The following is a 12,429-nucleotide window of genomic DNA, read 5'->3' as shown; positions in this document are numbered from 1 at the left end:
ATTAAACCAACCAACTCTATGAAAATGGGTAAAAAGATGCAGACATCTATATGGTTAAAATGCTATTTACATGTTAATACATCAGTAATAATAATTCAAATGCATTAAGTATTATATGAGTGAGTTACTTTCATACCTTCTGATAATATTAATGTACTTTTGACTTAAATCAGATTTTTTAATATAGGATCTGAATAATTCTTCCACCACTGCAACCAGAAGAAATTTCATAACAAAATATGTTTATTTTTTTTAGCAAAACTGGAGCATAAAAAATTGAAAGAAAAATAGAAAGACCATCACAAAAAAGTGTTTAGACATTTAAAGCATTTAGAGAACTGTGGGCTGCTACAGCTGAGTGGGTGAAAGGAAAAGTGTTGGTTGGTTTTCTGCCCAATTGGATGTTTTCTTTATTTTGGACAAGAAAAAATTATGTTAGGTGGGTTGTGATCATTTTTACAATTGTACATTTTTTCATTATTGTGCCTCTGGTTTTAAATTTGACAAATTATATTAATAAAAAAGAAGACCAGAGGAGACAGAACCAAAAGCTTTATTAAATTATTATGAGCGATGTAGTATGCAGTATTACAGTTAAAGTACTGCAGTATTATGGGTGATGTAGTATGCAGTATTACAGTAAAAGTACTGCAGTATTATGAGTGATGTAGTATGCAGTATTACAGTAAAAGTACTGCAGTATTATGAGTGATGTAGTATGCAGTATTACAGTAAAAGTACTGCAGTATTATGAGAGATGTAGTATGCAGTATTACAGTAAAAGTACTGCAGTATTATGAGAGATGTAGTATGCAGTATTACAGTAAAAGTAGTGGTTTGGTCCTCTGACTGATATATTATTATTATGACATCATTAGATTATTAATAGTGAAGCATCAGTGTTAGAGCAGCATGTTACTGTTGTAGCTGCTGGAGGTGGAGCTAGTTTACACTACTTTATATACAGTTAGCTAGTTTAGTCCAGTGGTTCCCAACCTAGGGGTGGGGCCCCTCCAAAGGGTCAGCAGATACATGTGAGGGGTGGTGAGATGATCATTTGAACATTTATTGAAATGAAACCATGTGAGAAGTTTAGAGGGAAAAAAATCACTATTTGGTGGAGCTGTTAACAACTCATAGACATCTGAGATGTGAGCCTGACTACACACTGCTTTACTGGTTTCATCTTTAACAATGTGTTGTATTTTAAAAGCTTGTTATATTATCCACTGTGTCAAATCTTCATCTGAAAAGTAACTAAAGCTGTCAAATAAATGTAGTGGAGTAGAAAAGTACAATATTTACCTCTGAGATGTAGTGGAGGGGAAGTAGAAACTAGCAATAAAAGGAAATACTACAGTAAAGTTCCTCAAAACTGTAGTTAAATAATTACTTTCCGCTTTTGGTTTGAGGTTACTGGGTTAAAAAAATGGGGAAATATTGAAAACAACTCTCTATTTTTGTAATACTGCTCTGTAATCATACCTCCTGTTCACACAGACAATTAAAAGAAATGGAAAATTGTCTTTGGCTCATCAATAACAGACATACAATAGACAATAAATTACATAAAATGTGCTTTCAATGTAAAGTGATGGAGGACAACATCTAAAGTGTCTATAAATAATTTAAATTTTAAGTGCATAATGAAGGGATCTTCTAATGGTCAGTATGAACAGGAGGAATGATTACACCAAGATAAACAGCTTTAAATGTTCATTTGAGCCTGTCTGCTTTTTATTAGGACAAACTTGAAAAATTGTGAACTTGTCCTTTAAGTACAGTATTTTGAGTAAATGTACTTTAGATACTTTACACTCCTGGTCCCATGTGGAAACACTGGATGGGAATAAGTTGCCCACCCTTCACCCCTCCCTCCATATGTACACCCACGTGGTCCAGCATTAGCTATATTCATAGTAGACCTATATACTATAGTTATGTAACTCTCTTTCCTGCATTTTTTTTGCATTGAAATCCAAAACAAGAGCACAGCGAATAATAAAACTAGTGCAGCTGGGGGTGTGAATGCGAAGCTAAAATGAAAAAAAAGGGTTGCAGACAGGTTTAGCCTCATTCCTGCACGCTGTGTGGCGTAAAGAGAGAAAGAGAGAGAGAGAGGGAGAGAGGGAGGGTGAGAGAGAGACTGTACTCTTCTCTTCTCTTTCCTTTCTCCTTTTCTCCTCCTCTTCCTCCTCCTCCTCCTCCTCCTACTCCTCCACCTAACCGACGGATTCAGGAGGAGTGAGAAGCGGCGGGGGGAAGAGAAGAGCTTCATTTTCTGAGAATCCATCGCCGCTATGATTGACGTTTCCTCTCAGCCAATCAGAACGCTCGCATAGGACAACTCAGCCAATCAGAAAGCGCGACTTGCACCACGCAGCCAATCAGCGTCCGTACGTCGCTCTTGAACCCGTCTCCCGTGTTATGTGTGCCGTGGTGTGTCCGCCAAGCCGAAGCAGAGCAGTGTGTGTTGACAAAAGGGGTGAAAAGAAGAAACAACCGAGCGGAGGAAAACACACACACACACACACATTTTTTTTAAGGGGGGGGTTTGAAGACGAAGCAATCGAAGCAGTAACAGGAATGTAATTGCGTTGAGCTGCTGGAGCCGTGTTTTTGTCTCTTAATGGGAGTTTAAGAGAGAGGAGGTTTTTTTTTTATTGGGAAAGAGGAAAAAAAAAGCAGGCACTACTCGTGGGGTTTTTTTTTTTTTTTGGCTGCTGCTTCTTTCAGGCTGGGCCGAGATTTTCCTGCAACCACCACTACAACCATTACTACTACTGCTGCCTGCTGCTGCTTCTAGGAGAGGCTATCCACACCGAGCTGGAGGTAGCCTCACTGTGCAACCCTCCACCTCCTCCTCCTCTACTCTACTCCCCCCCCCCAAAACCCCCCCACCACATATTAGGATAACTCCTCGCCGCCGTCTCCCGTTGTGAAACCCACAGAGGATCAAGGTAAAGTAAAGCGACCAAACCTACTACAACAACCTACAACCATTGCTCTGTGTTCAGGCTGCTGCAGGGGACAGTGTGTTGTCTCTCCCTCCAGCCCTCATCAGAGGTGTTATGGTTTAACTGGTGACTGTGTTATTTGGTGGCTTTCTTTAACGTTTATTTTAAAGATAACGTAAGAAGAGGTTTGAAATGAGTCGTCTGAATTTACATAAATGCTTAGATACTTTTAAGATATTGAATTAAAACACAGATTAAACTACAAAGGGTTTTTTAAGGGGAAGTCACCATATAACACGGTGACCAGTTAAACCGTAACAGCAGGTCGGGAGCTATAGCAAGCCAGTGTGTTACGGTTAAACTGGTGACATTTTAAAAAGAGATAATGTTGCAAGAGGGTTTCAAATTAACACAACTGAACTTAGATATTAAAAAACAGATGAGTATGTATTTTTAAGAAACTATTATGGCTTTTTTTGAAGGGGAAAGCCACCAGATAACACGGTGGCCAGTTAAACCGTAACACCGGCTTCGAACGAGTCGGGGAGTAGCTTCTACTGGAGGGGGGCCGGTGTTACGGTTAAACTGGTGACCGTTTTAACTGATGACTTTCTTTAAACATGTCTTTAATATAACATTACAAGAGGGTGTAAATAAACACAACTAAACTTACACATTAACTCACACATGAGTATGTATTTTTAAGAAACTACGAAGGCTTTTATTATTTATTTTTTTAAAGGAAGTCACCAGATTACACGGTCACCAGTTTAACCGTTACACCGGGCCGAGCTCAGCTAAGCTAAAGGGTAGCAGTAGCGGTAGCAGCATTAGCACCTACTGTATTTACATCTGGGATATGATGGGTGACCGCACTAACCCGCCCAGGTAACGTTATCTCTATTTAGCAACACATGTTTAAAAAAATGAGCAACATACTGAAGCATATGCTTTTCTATTTATGTCATTATTATTGTACATATATCGGCTGTTGTGTGTGTGTTTGATGCTAAGCTAACAAGGGCTAGCTCCGTGTTAGCTACTAATGCTAATATTTTTTTGACCCTTTTTGTTTGCTTGTTAGTGATATTAAAGTGTTTTTTGGTGCTTTGTATAGACACGTAGCGCTACCGATAATATGCGTTGATTATTATTCAGACGCTTTGTAACGGTTATAATCGGGAGGAGGAGGGAGGAAGAGGAGGTGGAGGAGGAGGGAAGCTAACGATGCTAACCCAGCTAGCTTAACGCGGCTGTCAAGTTTTTTTTTGAATGTTCAGGCCCCAACATGGACAACTAAAGCCAGTTTTACCCCCCTAAAGAAACCACGTTGATTTGTGAGTTTATGGAGCTGATGGTTTACTTGTAATTATAACTGCAATGCTGGAAGAAATATTAAGATAATTTATTTAGTTAAAAAGTGCCAATACGAAAATGTAAAAATGCTCAATTACATGTAAAAAGTCCTGCAGAAAAATGAAGTTAGTGTTAAAACGAAAGTAGACTGATATTTTTATTATATATGACATTCATAACTGTGCTTACAGTATTTGAGTAAATGTGCACGGTTACTTTCCACCATTGGATAATAGTAAATATGTCCTGTATTGGATTTAAATGGATATAACCCGTATTGTCTGTTTATTATAACTGCAGTGCTGGAAGAAGTATTAAGATCATTTATTTACTTAAGTGCCAATACGACAATGTTAAAAATGCTCAATTACATGTTAAAAGTCCTGCTTGGAAAAAAGCCCCATTCAAGTATAATACATAAGAAGTTTTATTGTCATTGTGCTACTGTGGACAGCATAACAACACAATTAACTTGGTGAACCCCTGAGCATAAAAAAGTAAGTACACAATATAAACACTAAATATATTAAAATGTTAAGGCACTGTGTGTATTGCACAGTTCCAGGTTGGCAGCAAAATGTAGTTAAAAGTGTTAAAACAAAAGTAGACTGATATTTTAATTATGTATGACATTCATAATTGTGCTTACAGTATTAAAGTAAATGCACTTGGTTACTTTCCACCATTAGATAACAGTAAATACGTCCCAGATTGCATTTAAATGGATATAATCTGTATTGTGTGTCATTTGGCTTAGGTGGTGGTTTAGCTACTTTTGTCCTGCATGAAAAATCAAATAGAAATACATAAGTATTAGCAGCAAAATGTTAAAGTGTTAAAATAGAAGTAGACTGATATATAATTATATATGACACACATAATTGTACTTACAGTATTTCGGTTACTTTCCAGCTTTGGATTAACGCTAAATATGAAACGTTAAGTGTCCCGTACTGCATTTAAATGGATATAATCTGTATTGTGTGTAATCTGGTTTAGGTGGTGGTTTAGCTACTTTTGCTTATAACTGCAGTGCTGGAAGAGGTATTCAGATCATTTATTTAGTTAAAAGTGCCGATACAACAATGTAAAAACACTCCATTACAAGTCAAATGTCTTGTATGAAAAATCCTACTCAAGTATTAGCAGCAAAATGTAGTCAAAGTGTTAAAATAAAAATAGAGGTTTGGTCGATCTGACTCATATTTTTATTATATGTGACATACATAATTGTACTTAATTACTTTCCAGCGTTGGATAACAGTAAATATTTGACATCAAGTGTCCCGTATTGCATCGTAAATGGATATAATCTGTATTGTGTATTATTTGGCTTAGGTGGTGGCTTAGTGGCTGATCTTTCCAGGCTGAGCTGATGTCAGGAAAAGCATTGGGGCAGGTTTGCTTTAAAAAAAAAAAAAAAAAAAAAAAGAGTAAATGCTGATGTTTAATCCTCATATGGAGGGGGTTTGGGGGGGGGAAAGCCCTGTGAATCAGGCTTGAGACAAGTTTAGCTTTTTTTTTTTCCCCCCACTCAAGTGAAGCCAACTGTTAAAAATGTGTGGCTCGGGGGTTGTGCATTATCGTATTATTATTATTATTATTATTGTAGGTAAAAATATCTCAGTAATCGGTATTATCACGATAATTGACGACGTTTTTCTGAAATCCGACAATCAGTGCTAAAATATATAGTAAGATGGAATTCCCTTTGGTTGCTTTGGATGTTGTTCACTGTATGTCGCAGCTTTATTGGGACTTTTACAGTAGTAACACAGTCAGGAATAGTTTAAATAAGAGGTAGTTGTGGTTTAAAGTTGAAGACCGTTGACTGGAAATCACTTTAAATGCATCTTGGTTTCTCTTGAGATTCACACTTATTCATATTTTGGGAATTTGATGATTTTCCTGGATGAAATTGATCATTGATTTCAGCTTTATTGGGACTTTTGCATTAGTAATACCATCAGCAACAGTTTAAACTCTGTAAAAACAAGAGTTGGTTGTTATTTAAGGTTTAAAACAATTGACTGTAAATCAGTTTAAATGCATCTCAGTGTCTCTTGAGATTTGCACCCATTCATATTTTGGGAATTTTAAGGATTTTTCGTGATGAAATTGATAATTGATTTCAGCTTTATTGAGACTTTTTGCATCAGAAACGGTTTAAAAAAGAGGTAGTTGTGGTTCAAAGTTTAAGACAGTCTGGAGATCACTTTAAATGCATCTCAGTGTCTCTTTTCCTGATGAAACTGATGATTACTTTCTTTGTAGTAAGTACCGTCTGCTTGGTGTTACCAGCTAAACACATTTTTAAAAGACAGATAACACAGTAACAGATATACTGGACTTTGACAGGTTGCTTGTGACTAAAAAGGAAACTAATGAAGGAAGAAGCTTTGCTGGGTGTTAACGATGAAAACCACAATTGATGACAGTAGTAGAGATAGTTGTATTGAAATCATGATGAGAAAGCATCACCACGGTAGTAACAGTACACCAGCACATCCTTGTTTACGTGCTGGTTTGCTTATATTTTAATCCTCACAGGGGTTTAAAAAAAAAAAAAAAAGCCCATTTCGAATCTGGCCTTAGACAAGTTTCTCGTCAATTGAAGCCAACTGCTTTTAACATGTGGCGATAATCTGATTTGAACTTTGACTCTGACTAAGATAATGTGTCTGACAAACTGCCAACTCTTTAAATATGCCGCCGACTTGTTTGTCTTATGTAGCTTTGTTTAAAACATCTAGTGAAGTGTGTATTTTAAGATATTTAACACCACCACCACCACCGCTGCTAATCACACTAGTAGAGAGATAGATGATGAGAGAAGAGCGAGTGTGAAGAGTGGTTGTCTGTTTACGTGTGAATGACAGCAGCAGCATACCTGAGATCAGGTGTGGCCTTTTTATACATTATACAGGAGTGTTTGTGTGTGATGGTATTTGCTGTGGCAGTGTGTCCAACATCCAAAGTCTCCTGTGTTTATGGTGTAGTAACCGCCTCCTTTCTTATCAGTGTGTGTGACTGTGTGTGACTGTGTGTGTATAAAAGTCGCCGAGTTCATATGTTCTCGATCTTTCTCATGAATTAATCACACCAATTTCTTTTGCAGGGTCCCCGCGGATCCTTAAAGAGTCTTAAAATGTCTTTAAATTTAGTTTTTGAGGTCTAAAAATGTCTTAACGTGTCTGAAATTATAGGAGTTAAAGCATAAAATTGGATGTAAGCGTAATTATATTTGTTTGGTTTATGTTATTTTTTCATTATTATCACTATTTTCTGATTATTTTACATAAACCAACTAATCAATATATTAATTAAAGTAATCAGCAGTTGGAACTATAATGAAACTAATCATTAGCTGCTGTCCTATATAAATGACTTCAGCTCCATTTCAACTCACTACAACAGTAAAATCCTTATTTTGTATTATTATATGTCTCATATATTATATTTATATTTGAGTACAACAGTCACATGTGACACTTTTCTGCATTTAGTACTAACTTGAAAAACCTGAAAATATGTTTTAAAAAGCTCTTAAAAGTCATTAAATGTATACTTTTAAACGTGTTGGGAGGAGAATTTTGTAGCAGTGTTGTATTATATATTTATTTTTTTATAACTTCTTGTGTTACATCATCAGGAATAATGCTTTGTAGCTCCTCTTGTTGTGAATGTAAACCACAGAGATGCTGAATATTAAATCAGTTTATAAGCACTGAAATGATTCGGTGCTTCCAGCTGATCAAAATGGATTATTTGCAAGTTTTCTTACTGTTATAATCTAAAAAAACTCAATATTTTTAGGTTTCAGATGATTTTTTTGGGACAATAAAAGATGTAAAGATGTCAGCTTGGACTTTAAATAACTGCTAAGGATATTTTTCAGTATTTTCTGGCTTGTCACAGAGCAACAGTTAATCCGTTAATTAAGTAAACAGAAGATGAGCTGATCAATAGCTGCAGCTCTAACTTAAAGACCTTTTTGTAGTTGCTTGTATTGATTCTGATCGATGGAGTGTAACACCGCTCTGCTATTACTCAGACGTTAAATATCAATCTTTTAACTAACGTGTAACAGTTGGTAATGAAAACAATAAATATATAAAGCTGTAAGATGCATTAATTAAGTGATTTAGTCAAGTAGCACCAAATCCAGCTGCTGTAATGTGAATGTTTTCCATTTTTGTCGCTTTTAAGAATGAAAATAAGCTGAAGATTGATAAGTTTTAATGAAAAAAGTAATGCTTGCTCGTTAAAAACCAACTCATTCAATTGACTGATGGTCAAAATTAATCAGTATTAAAAATATTCTTAATTGTAGCTCATAATATCTACAAATTTCTCCTTTGTTTTTTAGATTTATTGTGATGTATTATTAGACTTTATATCAGGCTGCATCTTCTGAATCTTATTTCTTTGTTCTAGTTTAGAGAGAAATTAGGATTCAGCCTCCACCTGCTCGTCCATCATATTGGACATTAAAGTAGTTTTCCTGCAGATTTACACCTGAATTTACCTGAATTTAGATAAAACTATCACATTAATTTAGTTTTCCTGCAGATTTACACCCGAATTTACCTGAATTTAGATAAAACTATAAAATTAAAGGAAGCATTAGTGACGCCTGAAGTTGAGTCAGAGGTGCAGCGATGTTTTGTGGTTTCTTTTGGCTTCAGACCTCAAACGGGATCCTCGAGCTTTTCCCTACCAGCCTCCTTTTTTTCATACCTCCTGTGTGTATATGTGTGTGTGTGTGTTGCATTTTGTTCCCTCACTTCGGCTGCTTTTCGCTCTGCCTATTTGTTGACTTCCTGTCAAACAGCAGCTCCCTCCCCTCCCTCCTCTTCCTCCCTTTCTGTTGCTCTCCCTGTTGCTCTCCTCTCCTCCTCTCCCCCTCCTCTCTCTCTCCTTCCTCCTTGTTCTTTTAATCCCACCCTCTCTCTCTCTCTCTCTCTCTCTCTCTCTCTCTCTCTCTCTCTCTCTCTCTCTCTCTCTGTCTCTCTCTCCCTGAGCCTGTTTAGATGTCATCTGGTCTCTTATGTAAGAGGCATGGGAGGGGAATGGCTTTGGTGCCTCTGTGCCATACGCCTGACCAGCCGCCGTAGTCTTGCTCTGCCCCTCTTCTCCTTTGTGTGTGTGTGTGTGTGTGTGTGTGTGTGTTGTTGTGTCACTGGAGTGTTTTCGCCATTAGCCGGCTAGTCGGAGAACGAGCGTGAAAGAGAGAGAGAGCGAGATAGACAGTAAGGGACTGATGGTTGTACATGGGGACTCCAGTGCCCCTTCGCAAAGGTAAGTGAAGCTTGAACCAACCCCAGATTTCTCAGAGGCAGGAGTGGTTGTAGTTTGAATATGTTCATCGTGTTGCCGTCGGCGATGAAGCAGGCGGAGAGTCGGTTTACAGATGATGGATCTTTTTTCCTTATCGAGAGGTTGAACTTCCCAGATGCTTCCTAAATAAAAATGCTGCTGCAGACACAGAGTGGGTTTGAGCCGGATGAATGAAGCCGACTCGCTGTATTAGTCATCTTTGCAGAGATGGAGAGTTGCGTTGGGATGTGGTGTTGGACGTCAGCCTCGTAAAAAAGAAACTAAAATCACACATTTATCTCCTAAAGGGGCTTTTTACACTCTGTATGATATTACAGCTGCTGATTAATGATTATTTACAGTAATGCTTTCTGTTTATTTTCTCATTTAATCAACCGACTGATTTTGGGTTTTTTTTAAAATTAAAACATTAGTTGATTAGTCGACCAACAGAAAATTAAACGGCAAGCATTTTTATAATTTTCTTAAAAGCAAAAAAAAAACCAGTATTTGATGCTTTTCTTTGTCATACGAGATAATAAACTGAAGATTTAAAAAACAACAACATATTTTTAAAAATGCAAACAATTGCATTAGTTGATCAACAGAAAATTAAACGGCAACAATTTGATAATCTATTAAAAAAAATTTAATTTTTAAAAGCACAAAATCCAAAACTTTTGCTAATGTAAGTTTATGATGAGAATTTGATGTTTTTTCTTTGCTATACATGATAACAAAGGGAAGTTTTTTTATTTTTATTTAAAATTAGTTCAACAGAAATTTGAACTGTAACAATTAAAGCAAAACATTTTTTTGCTGATGTGATTCTTTCTTTGTCATAAATGATAATAAACTGAATATTTTTTGTATTATTTTGAACTGTTTATCAGACAAAACAAGACATTTGATGACATGAGCTTTGGCTCTGGGAAATGAAAATGTTTTCAATATTTACTGACCTCTAATCGTCAGTGAATCTTAAACATAACTCAGATTAATTGAGAATGAAAATAATTGCTAATTGCAGCTCTAAAAATTCCCTTTTATAGGCTTCTGTCAGAGAGTCTAAAGCAGCTTCATGTTCCCTTTGCTCTAAAATGTATAAAACCATTTATCGATATAGTCTGCTGATGGATTAATCTACTGATCCTTTATGCCTCGTCTATCTTTACATCCTGTATTTCAGATTAGTGACAAACAAACAAACCTTTTTAGTCTGTGAGTGAAACTTTATTGAATATTTTTTTTTAGCAGTTGCTGTTTCAGTCAGTTTGGATATCTTTATTTTTACAGGAGTGAAACGTGATTGTCAGTAAGATGTCAGGAGTTTATACGTCAGAGCTTCTTTTTTCTGCCCAACAATAAGCCGCCAGCCAGGAGCCGGAGGATAATCTCTGAGCGAAGGTGATTTCAGAAGCCTCGGCTCACTTGTGTGTCTCTACGAAGCAGATAGCAGAAAAACAGGTGAACAGGTGTCGAGGTGTCAACTTGCAACTTCTTTTCCTTTTTTTTTTTTTTTTTTTTTGAGTTGTTGTGTTTACTCTGTTACACCTGATAAGCCTGAGAGATGCTGCTGGTACTCACTTTGTATTTGTATGACATTTGAATAGAGTCCTGCGTCCAAGTTTGAAAGGCAAAACAGTCGAACCCGGACAGGAAATTTAAATTTTATGCTTATTATTTTGGGTTTTTTTACGTCACACACACCGACACTCTTAAAATCCCCCACTAGAATTTATATTTATTTATTTATTTATTGTAATATCGAGTTATTCGTCTGAGCGGTTGGTGCAGAAGTTAAACCTAGCAGCCACACACACACACACACACACACACACACACACACACACACACACACACACACACACACACACACACACACACACACACACACACACACACACACACACACACACACACACACACACACACACACACACACACACACACACACACACACACACACACATACACGAGACAGATCGTTGTGGTTGAGCTGGAGGAATTTTCTCACCCCTCGGTAACGATACTGATGCCAGACAGAAGGCGCTGGATCACACAGATGGATCATTAACAGCTGTGTGCTTATGAAAAGAGAAGACAATGAAGCCCGTGTGTTGGCACATGACCGAGCCTCTCTCGCTCTTTCTCGTCATGTATGTGTAATTTGGAGGTTTTTTTTTTTTTATTTGGTCACGAGAGTCTGGATCTGTTGTTGTTGTTGTTGTTGTGTAGCTGTCCAGAGATTTTTTGTGTGTAAACAGGAGTGTCACGAATTTGATTCATAAATCGAAAATTGATGGATGTGATGATTGGATTTCGATCTTCAGCGCGAATACACTGAATGAAAAAAGGTTTCCAGTGAGTCTGACGCTGAATTTACGTCAAGGCAAGGCAAATTTATTTTTTATATCATATTTCAACTTTGCATTAAAATATAAAATGCATCAATACAGGTTATAAAAGCGACACGTGACAATAAAAAAAGACGTTTAAATATGATTAAAAAGTGTTAAATCGGAAGCAAAATTAGGCTAAAATCGAGTAAGACGGATAAAAACAAGAGAATAAAAAGTTACAGTGCAGTGTGAGATATTAAGTAGTTGCAAACAGAAAAGGAAATAAAGAAATAAAAGCACATTACTTAAAGGATGACGGTTATTCATTGTTCATCATTAAAAGGAGATAAAAGCAATTCAAGGAAATTTAAAACTCAAATCGCTCTCTGATAAAAGTATGTTTTTAAAGAAGGGACTTAAAAGAGAAAAACTACACCACGCTAACTTTCTCTCTC

General features: G+C 36.7%; 1 protein-coding gene across 1 annotated transcript in view; it reads left to right on the top strand.

The window, feature by feature from the left end:
• Positions 1-3,750: 3,750 nt before the first annotated feature.
• Positions 3,751-12,429, top strand: part of ppp2r5eb (protein phosphatase 2, regulatory subunit B', epsilon isoform b) — a gene marked incomplete in the record, with an annotated part of 60,425 nt that continues 51,746 nt past the window's right edge. Inside the window, 1 exon segment of the mRNA XM_062440553.1 lies at positions 3,751-3,845. Coding sequence (XP_062296537.1) covers positions 3,817-3,845 — 29 coding nt within the window.

This window comes from Scomber scombrus, chromosome 19 (genome assembly GCF_963691925.1).
Source record: "Scomber scombrus chromosome 19, fScoSco1.1, whole genome shotgun sequence".
NCBI lineage: Eukaryota > Metazoa > Chordata > Actinopteri > Scombriformes > Scombridae > Scomber > Scomber scombrus.
This window is presented reverse-complemented; position numbering and strand designations above follow the sequence as displayed.